Here is a 20,250-nt window from a genome sequence, read left to right on the forward strand (position 1 = left end):
GGTATATAAAATACCAGTATTTAAAAAAAATTGGTTCTGGTCATTTAATGGCTGAAACCAGAGATGTAAAAAAAAATATTGTTGTATGGCCAGCACCAGCTACCTTTTTCGTATCTCAATACAATTTTTTACTTTGGTACACTGATAGTCGGCACCAGTTAAATTAAAAAATAATAATTTTTTGGTGATGGTCGGCACCAGAAATGTAAAAAAAAAAGGGTACTAGCCAGTAGATGGCCAGCACCAGATATTTTTTGTGTCTCAATGCATTTTTTTTACCTTGGTACACTGATGGCCGGCACTAGAGATGTAAAAAGAAAAAATTCTTAGGTGTTGGCCATGTAATGGCCGGCACCAAGTACAATTTTGGCTCCCTATGCAAAATTTTTTTTGAAATATTGATGGTCGGCACCTGTGTATTTTTTTAAAAAATGGTGTTGGCCATGTGATGGCCGGCACTAGAGATATAAAAAAATTACATGAAAAAAAGATAATTTAAATGAAATAAGAAAAAAATTTAAATTTACATGGAATAAAATAATTTAAATGAAATGACAAAAAATTAAATTAAAATAGGAAGATAGATAATTTAAATGAAATGAAAAAAATTTAAATTTAAATGAAATAAGGAAAAAATTAAATTAAAATGGAAAGAAAGGTAATTTGAAATGTTACTCGTTGTGATTGATATGAAAAAAAAAACTTGTATATTAGGAAAAAAATAAATTTAAATGAAAAAAAATCAATGAAATGAAATGTAATTTGTAATGAATATGAAATGAAATGAAATGATGATTATGAAATGGAATAAAAGTTTAAATAAAAATAAATTATAAATTTAAATGAAAATGAAAATAAAAACTGAAATGATAAATAAATAAATTTAAATAGAAAATTTAAATTTAAATGAAATGAAATGTAAATGAAATGAAATGGATATTAAAATGAAAATGAAAAAAAAAAGTTGAAATGATGGGGCCTGTGCCTGTGTCAGGCCTGCGTTATTGACCAAAGCCAATTTGGCCTTCCAATGGCCGACAATAGGATAACATTTAACACAATTTTTTTTCAATTTTGCCCCTACTTAGCCGCTATAGTCTCTCTTTATAAATTGGCTATTTCAACCTATAACTGCCAACCATCGCCAACCGACGACCACCGATCACCTCCAAACACCTTCGTCAACCGTTGGTCATCGTCAACCATCGCCGACCACCGCCGATCACTCCATGGATCTTAATCTTAATATAATTTTAAATAACAACAACCACATTGCAACCTATGTGGATAAGGTAAATGAGAAAAAAAATGTCTCATTTAATTTTAAATATTAATTAAATTTAAAAAAATACAATTATTTTAAGAAATTAATACACGAAAATATAAAAAATGAAACCTTAAATCCTAAACAATTACATTAAATTTATAGATATAAAAAAATACAAACATTCTAAAAAAATAATACAATTATTTTGAATAGTAGTTTCTTCAAAATTAATCGTCTTCTGCTTGAATCAAGTATACGTTGCATCAGTACAGGATAATTGGATAGATGAAACGATTAGCAAAGTTAAAAAGAAACAGAATACCAGTTGCTTAAACCAAGAGAAAATTAATCATCTTCTGCTTGAATCATGTCTACATTACATGGTCAGCACCAAAAAAAATTTTTTTTTACATCTCTAGTGCCGACTATTACATGGCCAGTACCCAAATTTTTTTTTTACATCTCTGGTGTCGGCCATTACATGGTCAGCATTCAAAAATATATATATTTTTTTAAAAATTAACTGGTGCCAGCCATCAGTGTACCAAAGTAAAAAAAATTGCATTGGGACACAAAAAAAGTCTCTGGTGTCGGCCATCTACTGGTTATAATCAATTTTTTTTAAATACTGGAATTTTTGTATACATGTATGATACGATTTAAAAAAAAATACCCTGGTTCCGGCCATTAGGTTCCCAAAGTCAAAAAAATCAAATTTTTGAAGCCTAATACAATCATCAGGTAATCATGGGGCCAAGACACTAGATAGTGCCGGTCATTGGGTTCCCCAAACCCCAATCTACTGTTCATTTTAGGTCATTTTGCTGATTGTTTTTGAACCTGAGCCATTCTTATAAATATTGAAATTTTTTGGGTTAGATTGGTAAAATAGCCAAATTGTGGAAGAGGTATATGGCTGTGCTGAGTTTGATTGTCTACTCTCATCAACACGAGACTGCTGATGAAACGTTAAGGTTTTAGCCGTGCATAAGTGACCGATTCTAAGGGTCACATTAAAGGCATGATAACTTTATAAAAAAGTCATTGATTTTTTATTTAATTTTTCATTTTTTAACTTAATTTTCGTTATTTATCAAATCATCTCAAAATAAATAAAAAAATTAACATTTGTTAAGTTTCACAATTAATTAAAATTTTTAAAATTAAAAATATATATTTATATTTTTAAGATAATTTTTAATATTTTTAATATTTGTAAAAAATTAATTGCTAACATAACAATCTATGTGTATAACACGTCAGCAAAGTTAACAAATATTAACTTTTCTATTAATTTTGGGATGATTTAACAAACAACACAAGTTTAAAAGACGTAAAAATTTAAACGGAGAGCTAAAATGATCATTTCTTGAAAAATTGGAGGGTCACATAAATATTATGTTATGTAGATTTAATAACAACTAATGACTAATTAAAACTTAATTTGAAGTTATATATATTACGCATGCCAATATATAATGACAAATAGAAGTTAAAAGAGATAAATGAAGCTAACCAAGATTGAAATAATATTCATATTTATATTATTAAAATAGTCATATTTTATTATATCAAGTGTTTATTATTGATTGTTTATAAACTGTAATATATATTTATTACTAAAATATTAATTTCAATAATATATTAAAATACTAGTTAAAATTTAAAATTATTATTAACGGTAAATTTTATTTTTGAAATAAAAGTGTATTATTAAATAATTTTATTAAAACAATAAATCATATTAATTATAATAATTGAATATATGATAAAATATAAATATGTATGTTTAATAATATTAAAAATTAAAAACTTATTATTAATATAATAAAATTTAACTTTATTCAAAATTTTCATATAAAAATCAAGTTAATTATAACAACATCCATTTAAAAAATAACGAAGTTAATTTCAAAAAAAAAAAGAAATTTATTTTTATTTCCAGTAAACTATTTTCTATTAATCAATTTTTTTAAAAAAAATGAAAATATAAAAGAATATTTTCCATAAAATAAATACTCTTACTGTTTCAAAATAATAGTCACCCTTTGCTGTAAATCGTTGAACTCAAATAGTCAAATGGTACATTAAGAAAGGGGATGAGTTATTCTTTAAAATGAACTTGGATCATGGTCATGGGCTTCATGGGCAATGCCTTATCCAATATCTGGAGTTTGGGGGGAAAAATTAGAAATTATTTTAAGAAATCAAAAGGTTAAAATATGGAATCAAAATATTTTTAAAATATAAAAAATTAAGAAATTAAAATTACTAGTACCTTTTTTTAAAATATTTAAAATAATTGTTAAAAAATGTCGAAAATTTAAATTATTTTAATCACTTTTTTTTTAATATGGTATCTTCATTCTTAAAAAGTTATTTTTATTCTCATAATTTTTTTTATTACCTCCTAAAAACTCTTTCAATAATGTATCAAATAATGATCTTATATATAATTTCGTTCCCATACATGGATAAAAGACTTTCAGCCGTTGATTTTAACCAAGCATTTTGGTTAAGATACTTTGTAAGTTGAAAGGCAAATAGAAGCCACAAATCTCAACCATGGAAAACCAGCTATTTTTTCCCTGATAATACTCCCAAATCACGTTGTGGACATCATACTGCCACTTCACCATGTTTTCACTTCCATAACTTCTAATATCTCTGCCTATTTCTGATTACTGAAGAAAATTTAAGCATCTTTTTGCCTACACAATATGAAGTGGAATTTAAACCTGCTTCCATATATAGCCAGTCCATTTAGTGCCAACTAAGTTTTTACATAGACTAAAATGGAAGCTAATTCTCCAAATTCACAGTCACACTAAGCCAAGCTTTACCTTCTTTGATGAGGCTACTACAGAAATTGGGCCTTATTGATGCTCAAAATCATCAACTAATTAGCAGCGATACTATAATATTATACAAGAGAACAGTATTTTTAAAGAAAAACCCAGTTAGAAACATGCAGCATTCTTTTACATTACATACCTATCTAATATGGCCATTTTATCAAATATTGGATATCTGTCATTCCGACAGACATTTAAACTTACACTATCATGGCCTGAGAACTACCAAAGGTGAATATATAAAACCTCTCTTAAATTCACACCAATATACATACCACGAAAGACTCAATGTCACAGTTCATGACCTTGGTTGTTAGTGATTTATCAGGTTAACATAGACAAAGTGCAGGAATTGAAAAAGAATAATATAATCTGTTAGAGGCTTTAATATACAAAATCACTGCAAAAACATAGGTTATCAATCTTTGTATCATAAAGCGAACCCACACCCTTGTTAAGAAATGCCCTTATGTCATAATTCATGACCTCGTTCGCTAATCAATAATCCAACAAATAAAAGATATAAAACCTCAATCATAATCTAATTGGCTAGCATCTAAACCATGCACTGAAGGGAACGATTAGTGATAAACATGCAATTCATGCATTCAAAACGTGGCTGACTGGCAGTATCAAATTACTCTAATGATATCTAATTAGGAACTAGATAAAAAAGAGTACCTATGAATGTAGGCAAGAAAAAAAGCAAGTTAAAGGTGTGTTGTGACACCATAGAGTAATTGCAAGAAAGTGTCATTACTAGAGTAGTAATTACACCCTCTTGTAATTACAAAGAATTATAATTCTCTATATGTGTTTTGGCTAGTAGAGTGTAACTACATCTTAAAGAAATAAAAAAGCTAAAGAAGTATGAAAGTCATCAAGACTAATTACTTGCATAATTCCTCCAATTCTCAGCACCTCGTAAGAAATGGAGCAAGTAATTAGGGTGCTACAATTATACTCAATTCGATGGGACTCACTAATTACAATAATTACCTATACATGCCAAACATAGGTAATTAGAAACGATTACATTGTGTGGCATCTCACTTTTATCTACCTCTCAGAAGGTAAATGAAAAACCTTGATATTTGATTCCATAAGATGTTACAAGAATATGTTTCCCTAATATAAGAAAAGCTAATTGGAAATGAAAGAAAACAAAGTACAAGTTCTTTACCTATATTTTAATTTTCTTCGAGTATTTCTAGTACTAATCTATCTGAGTCTGATATTTATATACAGAACCAAATTTCTTACTAGGTTATCTTCTAAATCGAGATCCTTTGTTAGGTTTACCAGTATTCCTCCCATCCCATGAAGAAGACCAGAAAAACAGAGACATCCAGAAAAGAACAGCAAAGAAGATCCGTGCACGATCCTGAAATCTAGACAACTTTCCCTCTAACCCTGTTCCACAGACAAAAGAATCATAAGAATACCAGAACTGGTTGCCTTCAAAGCATTTCAATGGAATCTTGACTTCAAATACAACAAGCAAACAAGAAAGTCAAATTTAGCTAATTATATGCAATGAAAAAAATATGGGTCTTTTAATACCGCCCTTTGGTCGCATTACATTGTCATGACAGATATTTCTGATATCTATTACCAAAAATCACCATCTCCATAGCAACTTTCAAATTGGTACACACATTCGTGATCCCACTAACATATAATTTATTATAAAAATAATCGAATAAAAGAATCAAATCACAAGCTTCAAATTTTACTTATGAGAACACAAAACTATATAAAAATTCCCAAAAGAAAAGTTTTACATTTAATAAATCGTATTTCGTTCCTACTAAGGAAACAAAGAAGACTGCCCTATGGAATTGTGAATTGGTTCTAGTTTTCAATCCTCGAACCAGACCAATCCGCATTCCAAGTAACATTGGTTCTAAACAGTTGCTTTTACTCTTATGATGCATTAACGGATGATGTCTAAAATTAAGCACCAGTTCTTGTTAAAAAATACACTACTAATCTACTATGTGCACTTGGGTGTTAATTATGGAAAACAACAACAAACAAAACACTCATCCACTTTTGAAGAGCCAGAAATGTTACTGGTAATCTAAAATTTTTCTTTTCCTTTTTTGATTCTTAATCCAGAAAAAAAGAAAATAAAGAGAGAACGAAAATATTAATTGCTACACTAAGCTTCTGAACTTACAACTAAAATATTTGCAATTTCAAGACTAAATTTTAAAGGAAAAAGAAAAGAAAACAACTTGACAACTAGATAGGAAAGACAATTTATGAGCAGAAAATATCCAAATAAAATTTCCATAATTATTCAAACACGCAAGAAAAAATCAAAGAAATTAATCCAAATCCAACTCCAATCGCATGAACACACAATCAGCAAACGTTAAAAAAAGAAAAAAGAAAAGAGAGAAAAAGGTGGAAACCCGGGGGGTCAGAGTCAGGCGGAGAAGGTGGAGGGGAGCCGGCAGAGAGACAACGTGGAGGGCGGGTAGGGGAAAAGGAACGGAGGCTGACGGGAAGGGAGGGAGAGAGGGGATGAAACCTGGGGGGAAAGATCAAAGATTTGGAAAAGGAATAAGAGTGGTGGGGTGAAGGTGCGAAAGGGGTAAGCATTTCCATTTTTCTGGTATCCATGCAACCAACTCACTTAAACTCCCCAAATTATCGTTTATATAGTAGAGGGCTTGGACTATATGGCTAATTTCATTTTTCTCATCTGACATTGGGCCTACCAATTTGGTACTCTCGTTTTGGTGGGAGTTTTAATTTTTAAAGATTTTTTTTTGTAGTCAATAAAGTTTTAAATTAAAGGAGGGGTTGATTTGATTCAATTAAATGGCTCACAAGATTTTAGATCGTGAGTGAAAATTTACATAAACACACAAGATATTTTTAACAATATGACACAAATTTAATTTAATTGATATCAATATTATTATAAGTGTAGAAAAATATGAATCTAAATATACTAAATATGTTTATCCATTTATTTAAAGATTAGAAAATGATTATGCTTAATTTTATAGATTTGTTGAAATACTTTTACTAATGTTTTTATTTAAATTATAATGTATTTATTCCATCTAATCATTCATATCTTAATTCATATATATATATATTGGTAATATTGGATTAACATAAGAAATTTATAATCTTTTCACAATCTGAAAAAAAAATTCTTAGTATAATAATTAAAAATTCTAAATTTTATTTTGAAAGTGATTGATTTATTAATTTTTAATTAAAATTTGATATCATCAATAATTTATTTGAATTTAAGTTATTCAAATCTTAAATTCATTAATGAAATTTTGTCTTGACGAAAACTTTGAATTTTTAGAAATTTTAAAATTTCAAGTTCAAGTAATACATACATAAATCATATGTGAGTAAATTAATTTGAGTTAAATTAGTTTCATCCATGTAAAGCTTCAATAATTTATTTAAATTTATTTGTATTCAACTTATTCAATCTTCATTTCACCATTAAGGCCTTGAAGGACACATAATCAACAACTCAAACAATGCTGACCTTTACGTTGACTCAGCCTGAAAAGAGGTTTAGTTGGACCATTTGCCAGGATCAGAAGAGTACCAACCCTTCATTCCCTTCAAAAAGGCTAGCTATCCGCTTTAATGGTGAACATTCTTTTAAGTGTAAACACACCTTCAAAACAATAAGGGATCTACTTGAGTATAACAACCATCTATTAATTGGATAACATATTTAGTACATGCTTTAGTACATTTGAATAACATATTTAGTACATGCTTTTTAGAACATGCTTTATACAAAGAAGAATAGCAGCAACTACTGCTAACAGATTCTAAACAGACTAACTTCTAAGCAAACTAACTACTCCAATTGACTCTCAGTTACTCTAATATTCACCCATCACCCACGTCTTGTAACACCAAGTTTGCTCCGCAATTGAAAAAAATGTGGAGGATACGGCTTGGTAAGTATGTCAGCAGCTTGATCAAGCGCTGGAACTTCACCTACAATAAGTCTCCCATAAGCAACTTTCTCACAAACAAAGAACAAATCAAGCTCAATGTGTTTGAATTTCGAATAAAGAACTGGATTGGCTAAAACAGCAATGGCATGTGAATTGTCATACCAAATAACAAATTTGTCGTTCGAAACCATGCAAAGCTCACTCAAGAATAACTCAAGCCATGTAAGATCAGCAGTAGCAACAATACTCTTATATTCGGCCTTTGTTATCATCGAGACATAACTTGCTGCTTTTTAGAACACCAAGAGACGAGATTACCATAAAAAAACACACAATACCCAGTTGTGGATCAACGATCATCAAAATCGAGACCCCAATTCGCATCAGCATATACAACCAAAGATAACTTGTCAAATCAATAGTGTCATAAAGATAACGCAAAATTTGTTTAGCTGCAACATAATGAACATCAGTTGGGGCATGCATGAACTGACAAATGCGGTTGACAACATAAGCAATGTCAGGATGAGTGAGAACCACATATTGTAATGCCCCAGCAATACTTTGATACTCATGTAGATTTTCAAGTGATCCTCCCATATGTTTAGACAACTAACAAGAACTAACCATAGGCATAGAACCTCCTTTTGCATTCTCTATATGGCATCGCTTTAACAAATTAAGCACATACTTCCACTGGCTTAGATGTAGCCCACCACTATCAAGATGAGCAACTTTAGTGCCTAAGAAATAATGAAGTCTTATATCTTTGAGTGAAAACTCAATATACAACATACTAATAAACTCATCAATTTTTGTATCTGAGTTACCAGTAATGACTATATTATCCACATAAACCAATACATACATACGACATGTGTCGGTAACCCAAAAAAATAAAGAAGCATCAGATTTAGAAAACACAAACCCGGTGGAAATAAGAAATGTCTTCAACTTGTCAAACCACGCTCTTAGAGCCTATCATAACCCATACAAAACTTTATTCAAACAACAAACAAGTTGCTGACCATTAGCATCCTTTTGAACATAATCGGGAGGTTGTTGCATGTATATCTCTTCAGTTAAATCACCATTAAGAAAAGTGTTGTTCACATCCACTTAACACAAGTACTAGCTATTTTTAACAACAACAAAAAGAATAGTACGAATCGTAGTCAGTTTAACCATAGGACTAAATGTTTCCCAAAAATTTTAGCCAAGAACTTGATAACATCCTTTTCCAACTAATCTCCCATTTCGTCGAGCCACGGTACCATCAAGATTATATTTCACCTTAAATATCCACTTATAGCAAATAGCTTTGCGACCCGAAGGTAATGGAACTAAAGCCCAAGTACTGTTGCAGATCAAGGCATCATATTCCTTGTAAGCAACTTTCCTCTATCCATTACTAACAAAGGCCTCTTTAATATTGTGAGGTTCACGTTCATCAAGCTCAACAGTCAAGACCTTTGGTTTAAAAACACCTACTATTGACCAGGTAAACATAGGATGAGTATTAATGGGAGGAACCAGGGGTAGTGAAAAAATAGCATCATCATGAATAACAAGAGTTGGAACTCTAGGTGTAGGTGAACACGAACTAAACCCATCATTATGTGCAATACCACCAATCTCTGTAAATGGACTAGTAGATGAAGAAGAAGCAAGAGAACACCCTGATGACTGATTAAGACATGTAATAAGAGATGCTAAAACTTGAGTACCCAAATGAGATGATGAAACACTATGCAACTTGGGTATAGAACGAGGGTATACCACAGGAACACATGTGGTAACATGATCTGAATCTGAAGGTGAACAACTAGTACTAGTTGACGGTGCAAACAAAAATCAATTATGTTAGCTCGATAATTCAATTCGAAATCACCAAGAAGGGAGGTAAATTGGCCTCTTAAAAATTTTTGGTTGCCAAGAAAAGCATAAAGACAATGAAAACTTTAATTTATAGTGGTTCGGCCCTAATTACCTACTCCACTACCTTAGCTTTCAACAACTAAGGATTTTTCGAAATTCACCAATTTAATAACCTTGGAAAACAAGGTTTAACCTTACAATCTCCCTTAAAATTTCTAGCCAAAATCTTAATATTGCAATTCCTTTAAGGTTTTTACCCAAACCTTAAGACTCAACCCCTTTAAACAGTAAATACAAATAGTAAACTAAGAAGTAATCCTTACAAGATTAAAATGTTTTCCAATTAAGCACAAATAAACAAGAACACACTTAAGCTAAAGAATAAAAATGAAGGCTTACAAGTGTGTACAAGAAATATATGAAAGCATTAAGCATTAAGGTTATATTGATTAAACTTTTGGTTTGATTATCTCTTTTGTTGTTATAGGACCTTTGGAAGATGATATTTATACCCTCTAATTTATTTCCAACCATTGTGGTTGTTGGAAACATGAATAGAGTCGTTGGGATGAAAATATCAAATCATTAAATTTATATGCTATCATTAAATTTCATGTTTGATTCAATGATTGTTAAAGTTAGTTTACAATGATACCGAATACAATTTATCAATACCTGGTAAAAGGTATCGATACTTTTTGAAAAGGTATTGATATTCTGAAAACTATCTATACTTGATACTTTTTGGCTTGGAGCAATATTGACTTGTTTTAAAATAGTTTTAACTTGATTGAAAATGTTTACCTCAATGAAACCATTTTAACTTGATTTTATCATTTTTTCTAAATTTGTTCAACTTTAAATTTTATTCAAAAATATTTTAATTTGTTGTATCAAAACATATTATCAAATAAAGTTAGGTATAATAGATTTTCATCAAACACCAAATGACGTGAAACAAACACCTAGCCATCAGTAGCAAGACATTGATAACCCTTGTGTTGTGGACTATATCCAAGAAATGTGCACGGATGAGATCGGAACTCCAACTTGTGACGATTAAATAGTCATAAGTACGGGTAACAACAACACAAAAACACCTGAAGATAAGCATTATCAGGATGAATACCATGAAGAACCAAGTAAGGTAACTGATTTCTTAGAATCAGAATAGCCAAACGGTTAATCAAATGAAAAACACAAGAAAAACCATACCCCTAATACTTCATTAGCAAGTGAGTCAGAGTAAGTAATGTAAAACTAACCTCAACTACATGACGATGCTTTCATTCAACAGTATCATTATGTTCTGACGTGTGCAAACAAGTGACGCAATGAATGATACTATGTTGAGCAATATAAGAAGTGAAAGGCTAAAATTCACCACCCCAGTCACTCTGAAATTGCTTGGTTTCTTTATGAAATTTCACCTTAACAAACTTCTAAAAATATATAAAGCAATCAATAGCTTGAGATTTCTTTTTAAAAAGATACAACCAAGTAAATCGACTGTGCACATCCATAAGTGTAACATAATACCAATTTGACTCAGAATCCACAGGAGTCAGTCCCCACAAATCAGAAACCACAAGATCAAATAGAGTATTGTAAACGACAGTAAAAGCTGAAAATGGAAGCTTATGAGGCTTCCTTTGATGACACACAAAATAAACATGTTGCATATTATTAGTAACAGAAAAATTACCAAATTTTAAGGTAAATCTTAAGACCTGAGATGACGGATGCCCAAGTCACCGATGCCACAACTCAAATGTAGTACAAACAATAGAAGAGTTATGACTATCACTAACTCGGTGTAATTCATGTAATGCCTCAGATTTTGAAGCCTAGTAGTTTTGGGTTTTGAGTATAGAGACTATGAGAAGGTTGCACTTAAGTGATTAGTTATGCAATTTAGTGTTAGAATGGGCGTGCTGGTCTGGTGGTTAAATGAGTGTCAGTGAACTTTGAGGTTATGGGTTCGAGTCTTCGGGTGTGTATTTCTTTTATTAAGTAAGGCAATTTATTTTTCTTTGTTTTAAGTTAAATGTTTTTAATCTATTTTATTTTATTTTCTTATCTTTTCCACGTTCTCCTCTTTCTTCTCTGTCTCTACTGTTATTTCTTTATTTTCTTTTTGCTTGTTGGTTTTGAGAATTCCGCTCATCTGTCGTCACCTCCGATTACTTCATCGTCGAAATAAGTGTGGGATTCAAACTTTGTCTATGTTACTTTATGCGTTTATTATTCTTGCAAATTTCAATTTGGCTTTTCTAGACCGAATGCTAACTCATTAGTTTCAGGTTTTTAGTCGATGGAAGTTATGGGAATTCATCACTTTCTGTTATATGTTGATAGAGCAAAGATTAGGGATGATTTCGGTGGCTTAGATGGTGGTTTTGGGTTGTTTTAGGGGTGGTGTCGTGACCTCCCTAACGACCACACTGGCGTAAACTGAGGCATACAGCCGTGTGGATTTGGGAATTACGATTCAGGGTTAAATTTGATACCACACGGCCTAGTCATACGGTTGTGTGGCCGATTTAGGGATTTTGTTGTTTCTTACACGGCCATGTCCCTTGGTCTACACGGGCGTATGAGTTTGGGGATTAAGGTTTTAGAGATTTGGTGTTACACGGCCGTGTGACTGATTTGGGGATTAAGAATTCCACATGGGCGTATGTTTCGAAACACACAGTCGTGTCTTATGGGCACACGGGTGTGTGAGACCCTCACATGACCGTGTCTTTCCTGCACCTTATTTTAGTGATTTTGGGCAGTGAGTTACACGACTTGTCCACACGGCCATTTTCCTGCACCAAACGGACATATCCCGCTGTCGCACGGCCATGTGCTACCTTTTATACGGGCGTTTGGACCCCCACACGGCCTGGATTGCTCCACACAGCCGGAGCACACGGGCGTGTGGCCCTATCTCACCAAATATTGTTGTTAGGTCAAAGTTACCGGTAATTGCTGCTCTATATAATCTAACCCTTGGTTAAGCTCTAGTGAGGGTATTTATGACTCTGATCTGAGTTTGAATAATGTGCTCTTTGTGATTAGGTATGTGACATGTTTGATTTTGAACCCGATTAATTGGATGGGTGCATGTGCAACTGGTTCTGTCTGATTGGTTGGATATAAATGTCTGCTTCTGATTAAATATCTAAAACTGGTATTCTAGTTGTGTACATCTGACTGCATACATACATACATATGCATAAACTATTTTGGGCGGGATTGTGAAGAGAAGGGAGTCTGATCTAAATTGGCAGCTACTCTGCTGGTTATTACTGATAGCCCCTAATGTAACACCCCCTAACCCCAAACCGTTACCGGAACGAGGTTATGAGGCATTACCGGACATATCAGACAACTTACGAATAATTTACAATTAATATAACTTTCATAGTATAATATAATAATTAAGTCCCTATCTTGAACTCTCGAAGTTCAAACACGTATTAAAAGTAGAACGGGACTTGTTCGAGTATTCCAAATTTTATTTTTTTTTATAAAAATTTCGACAGCATTTCTGCTTATTTTTACCTAAACCTCCTGCAAATTCAAACCAAAACAACTAACACCAATATTTCACATTCATATAACTAATATTTATATCATTGACAAAATTTTAACTTAATAACTATCATAGCATCATTCAAAATTGATTAAAAACTTCATTCATTTAACAACTTAATGTTCATGTATCAAAATATCATGTACTTTCCTTACCATTTCATTTAACCATCTAAATTTTATAATTCATCCTTCACTACCCAAAGTAATATACATATTCAAGCGACTAAATAACACCTATGTACATGCCACATTTACCCAAAAGAAAAATATACATCACCAAATTTGTGTTGGAGTCGGGATTGTTCTGGATGCTGAGCCGGAACACTTGACTTCTACTAACCTGCGCACGGAAACAACCGTACGCTGAGTATGGATATACTCAGTGGTATTACTATAAATCAAGACTATTTAATATTAATAAATTACAAACATCAACCATAAATTTTATAATTATTTAAACTACTTTTATATATAATTATTTTACTTCATAAATCTTAAATTCATAATTCATTTTTCTCATACTAACTCAATTCATAATTTAGTTCATACATTCTTTCTCGTACTTTTCAATAGTGCTAAAACAAATAATCTCATTTCCAAAATTTCATTTCAATTATTTACCCTATTAACAAAGCTCGGACTATGACAGATACGCGGATTTCATCCAAACACACCAGAATATCCAACCCAAACACACCCGGAATATTGTAAATCCTCCATAACACACCGGTATAATATATCCTCCCAAACACACCAATAAGGCATTAAATGCCTATTCGGATAAACCGAAGTATATAATAACAGAAACATCCTTTCGGCCGAACTACAATCTCTTCATCACATCACAAATCCAATGGCATGCCAATTGTATCGAATCTAGTCCGACAAGTTAATAGGGTATTATTTTACTTTTTCTAATTTCAATTTCATTTACACAAAATTTTCAATACTCATTCAATTCAAATATCTATTATCTTAATTCATATACAAATTAATTTTCACACAAGTGTATACCATCAACACCATACATTTGTCACAATTTATTTATTTTCAATCAATACACTTTTCAAATAATCACATATTCCATAATTCACTTATTCAATTCAATTTGATTCAATTTATATCACTTTCATTTTCACTCAATATTCATATCAATTTCACATACTTACCTCAAGTCTTATTTACCATACATAACAATTAAAATTTCAGCAATCAATAATAGTTAAAATTTGAATTATAGTAATACACACCGTAATTCTCCCGTTTTAGTCCTCGATGACTTTCTCCTTTCCTTTCGATGCTGATGCTTCAGGTTCTTTATTGGCTACGAAAATAATTATAATAAATAATTAATTATAATAAATAATTAAATTTCTAAACAACTCTTACCTTATTCCCAATTTAATCCTAACTAAACTTAATTATTTTCTTAATCCAATTCACTCTCTTTTTCTATTCAAATTTTGTCTAAACTTATATTTAACTATAAAATTTCCAGCATATTTCCCTAATTTCGAAATTTCTTCAATTTAGTCCCTACAACATAAAACTTATAGCCTAGTTTACAATTTAATCCCTTAATCAATTCTAACTTAGAATTCATTCAATTAAATCCCTAATTCCATAATTTTTCCAACATGAACCCTACTTGGAAACATATGAACTCTTGAACTATCAACTTAATTTCATCAAAATCTTGTTTCAAAGCTCCTAAAACATCAAAATTAACTAAAAAAGACTTAATTGACTTACCAAATTAACTCCAAGCTTCAAATCCTTAATTTTCTCTTTTATTTTTCTTTCCCTTTTTCTTTCTCTTTTTCTCCCCTGCTTCCCGTTTTCAATTCTGTTTCTATTCCCTTTTGTTTCTTTATTTCTTTAATTCTTTTATACTTTATTATTTTATAACATAATATAATATTAATATCATATATTAAAATATCTTTTACTTTAATATTAAGTAAATTAATAATTATATAACAAGTGTACATATTTATATTATTACAAATGTCATTATCTAATTTGCTTATTAAATAAAAATCTCATGATTTAATTAATACAATTAATAATTATAAAATATCTTTATACTTAAATTATAAGTAATTAAATATTTAAATTACAAATGTACCAATACAATTCTTACACATGTATATTTTATTACCATACAATTGTCTTTTATTTAATTTATTTATAATATATTATCAATTAAATAATCATAACAATTTAATATAAAACCATAATAATAATCATTATAATATATAAAACCTAAAAAAATCTTTGATTTTATTTCACCAATATGCCACCTCATTTGTAGTCAATGGCTTAATTGCCATTTTAATCCTTTTTATTTTCTATTGCTTTATAATTAAACTTTTACCCTTTATTCAATTTAATCCTTTTTATTAATTACTTTAAATTAAGCTAAATTCACTTAATTAGATCCTAATTAGACACACCACTAGGCTCATAAATATTTTTAATAATTATTTTCGAACTTATTTCACTAAGACGAAGGCCCTATAACTCACTTTTCCGGTGCCCGTGAATTTCAGGTCATTACACCTAATACCCAGAGGGTTGTGGGCAGTCCCAATACCCTGAGGGTCATGGACATTACTGATAATGGTATAGCGGATTACCGCCTTACACTGTACCACGTGTACGATATCTACTCTACGTACCACTATCTGGTCTGGCAATTATACTGCATGCCTATACCATGGGTTACTGCATTGCACAGTACAACTTATACGCTAGTTTTGCTGCGTAATATATCTAATCTGAAAGTTCATACTGCATGTCTGTACCACAGACTTCCGCATGGCACTGTCAGCTTACTGATAGCCCCTAATACCCAGAGGGTCGTGGGCAGTCCCAATTCCTTGAGGGTCAAGGATAATGCTGATGTCCTTTATTTTCGGGCAACCCGGGATGACATTATATGAAGTGTAGGGTTAGATGGATGAGTTGATTATTTACTCACATGGAGTGATCGGTTGGATGAGCATATAGCTCTATTGAGGTGTGATGGGGGACAAAGAGGTGAGTTGGCTGGATAGGTGGGTTTCTTTAGCTCAACTACACTTAGAAGCATTTTGTCGACTGTTTTTGAGAATGCGATCCGAAAAACATTTCTGACACTGTGTACTCTGGTTACGATTGTCTGACTGAGTTATAGCGACTGTGTGATTGAGTGTGTTTTAATATGTGCTAAATACTGTTATCCGCTGGTACGACAGTTTAGAACGTACCTACTGCGTATAGTTCTGTAAGTATGTTCCGCTTCTGAATTGCTTCCAAGTTTCCTGTACCTGTTTTTGTAGTTAGGTAGTTGATCTCACACTGAGCTCGAGTAGCTCACCCCCTCTTATGTTTTCCCTTTTAGGTACATTTTGGGTTCTAGATGCTGGACTCGGTACGCGGAGGTTTCGAATAGTGTTGGAGGGAACGAGCTATAAGTTTTATTTTAATTTTTAAATTGCTATTCGGATTTAGTTGAACTGTAAAGTTTTATAATACCGTGGTGCTACTTTTTTTTTAAGTTTTCATTCGTACATTTTATACTGTTAAACTTACTGATAGAATTTAAATGATTAAACGTTTTAGACTTGGTTCGGGATAAACGAATTCAGAAATAAAGTTTTGAACGCCTTGATTTGTAACATTTTCTCACGATCACTTCAGTGATCAATGTAGCATTCTGGATTCGGTTTGAACTTCTAGACCGGGTTTGGGGTGTTACAATTCAAGCACAAGTCCGGATGGACTCCGAAGCAGAAAATGAAGATATCAGAGAAAATCTATACAACCCGTCATCCTTGAAGCAATATTTCATTGGTCTGAATATCCTTTACAAGACAATGAAAATGATGAAACTCGAAAAACACATTCATCAAATGCAATCATTTGTTTAAAGTAAATATAGTACTATGACCTAAATGTGCAAATTAGCATGGGTACCATCTCCCATGAGTAAGGGTGCCATACTTGAGTATTCACTAGTACCATAAAGCAAAAAACAAATCATTACAAACATGATTTGCTACCCTAGAATTAGGATATCAAGTTGTAACGATGATGTAACATCCCGATTTTGGGCCTAGTCAGAATAGTGGTTTCGGGACCACAAATTTGAGGTCATATAAAATTATTTTAATATTATTTTGAGGTCTATAGCATGATAATATGATTGTGTAAAAATTTTGTTAATAAATTTTACCGTTTGAATGCTTAATTTGTGAAAATGGACCAAATCGCGTAAAATGCGAAAGTTGTGTTCCATTAGCTAAAGGTGTTAAATAGCTATAGAACTTAAATTTTGAGGTCCTTAATGAGTAACTTAGGCCATTATATATGTGTATGGCTGTAAATGAAGTGTAATAAATGAAAATTCAAAAAGTCAAAAATTGGGTTTGGGTTGGTATTTGATAATAAAAGCAAAAACTAATAAAATAAAAATCAAATGGTCATCTTTTTCTCCATATTTTTCCATTTAAATTTTAAGGAGAAAAACCTAATGGAATCTTGACATTTTTAGCACAATAATCCCTTTACATGTAAGTCATTTTGGTGATAGTTTTTGATGTTTTTAATGTTTTTGAGATCCTTGAAGCATAATATAGTTCTTTCTACCATTATTTTGAGCTAGGGTTTATGTTCAAAAATTCACCCGTTTCTGTAATGCAATGGAGGAATATGGAAGTTTGGTGATAGATGAATATATTTTTCTAAGCGATTTTTTGTGAAAACACCTAAAAGGACTTGTTTGTAAAATATGTAAAAATAGGTGTTAAAAATGTGATTTGATGAAAATCGTAGGTTTTTATAAGAGGGAATATGAATTTTCTAAGCTTAGGTGACAAAAAAATTGGCTGCATCTTATTTTCCGAGCCTAGGGGCTAAATTGTAATTATGTGAAAGTTTAGGGGTAAAATTATAATTTTTCCAAAATATTATTTATGGGCTATTTTGAATAATTTGGTAATTAAACAAGTGAAATTTTCTATTATAAATCAAGAAAAATGGAATCCGGGCCTAGACCGGGGAAAGAGTAAGATCTTAAACTAAATTGAATTAGTTGTCCATATTTTGTACCAAGGTAAGTTTGTGTGTAATTGGTATAGCATCCTATTATGTATTTAACATTTAATGTTGCATGAATTGTATATTTGTTTTTGTGAGTATTATTGATATTGTCCAATAAAAAATTAAGGTGATGAAAACTGGTTAAACCTCAAGAATACTTAAGGTACAAATATCACGATATTTGGGTTGATGAGATCTCGAGTAAGACCATATCTGGGCTATGGCATCTGCATCGGTATGTGTTATCATGTAAGACCATATATGGGATATGGCGTTGATATGAAATCCCATGTAGGACCATGTCTGGGACATGGCATTGGCATCGACATATGAGATCCCATGTAAGACCATGTATGGGACATGTCATTGGCATCGAGTGGTAATCCCATGTAAGACCATATCTGGAACATGGCGTTGGCATCTTATTATGTGAACGGGGTTTCCCGGGTATTCGTTAGTATTCCAAATGGTTCAACGGGCAATCTGAGGATGTGTCAGAGAAATGATGAGGTATGATCATGTTGAAAGGGTATAGGTATGTACGCTAAGCTTGTAGTATTGAGATTACAACATGATAAAACATTATTAAGAGGAGAATAAAGAAATTATGATATTGAGTTCTATTGAATATTTTGTAAATTGAATGAGGTAGGGTATGGCTATAATGATTATTGAGAATGAGATGAGTCAAGTTATGTTATGTATGTGTATGGAAATGCATATTCTTATTACTTATTAATTACATGCAAGTTTACTAAGCTTTATGCTTACCCTCTCTATTTTTCATTTTCTTATAGTATCGTCAAGCTAGCTCGGGGATCAAAGTATGCCGGAGGCACGTTCACACTATCGATTAAATTATTTGGGTATAGTTAATCTCAACATTTTAAGTATGACATGTATAGGGACCTAGTCTTTTTATTATATGTCATATTGGTTTAGCCAAATGTGTTGGCTTATAATGATAGTTGATTCATTTTATGTATGGCCATAAAATATGGCTCATAATAATTATTGGGTTGTAAACCTATCCATCTATGTATGTGCCAATTCCATTATGATATGGCCTATGGTTAATGATGATTAAATGTTGATGAATGTCATGTGTGTGTATAAGATGGTGTGAAAATGCATGCATGCAAGTCTAAAAAATATTTCTTATTCGTATATATGTGTTTGAACAAATAAGGGTGGCATTTGGCTTGAAAAATAGCCTTAAAGTGGCCCACATGGGTGGGCACATGGGCATTTATCTAGACCATGTGTGACACACGGCTTCCCCCATGGGCGTGTGATCTGGCCGTGTGTCCCCTGCACCCTAATTAATGCAAAACAGAATGCTCAGTAGCAAACACAAAGGAAGAGACACGGTCGTGTGTCTCAACCGTGTGAGAGACACGGCCATGTGTCTCGATCGTGTGAGAGACACAGCCTCAGAACATGAGTGTGTAGCCTGGCCGTGAAAAGTCTACACCTGATTTTAGAATTTAATTCGCCACACAGTCTAAGGACACGGGCGTATGCCTTGGCCGTGTGACCATATTTTGTGCATGATGCCATAATCAGAGAGTTACACCGACTGAGGACACGGGCATGTCTCAAGCCACAAGGGCGTGTGAAATCC

At 31.9% G+C, this 20,250-nt stretch overlaps 1 protein-coding gene across 1 annotated transcript; it reads right to left on the bottom strand.

The window, feature by feature from the left end:
- Positions 1-5,196: 5,196 nt before the first annotated feature.
- LOC107897269 (uncharacterized) lies at positions 5,197-6,782 on the bottom strand. Its single transcript, XM_016822652.2, has 2 exons — positions 6,543-6,782; positions 5,197-5,535 (listed from the first exon to the last, which is right to left on the bottom strand). The coding sequence occupies exons 1-2, from the start codon at positions 6,751-6,753 to the stop codon at positions 5,390-5,392; spliced, it is 357 nt and encodes a 118-aa protein (XP_016678141.1). The 5' UTR covers positions 6,754-6,782; the 3' UTR covers positions 5,197-5,389.
- Positions 6,783-20,250: the final 13,468 nt, after the last annotated feature.

This window comes from Gossypium hirsutum, chromosome A10 (assembly GCF_007990345.1).
Source record: "Gossypium hirsutum isolate 1008001.06 chromosome A10, Gossypium_hirsutum_v2.1, whole genome shotgun sequence".
NCBI classification, from domain to species: domain Eukaryota; kingdom Viridiplantae; phylum Streptophyta; class Magnoliopsida; order Malvales; family Malvaceae; genus Gossypium; species Gossypium hirsutum.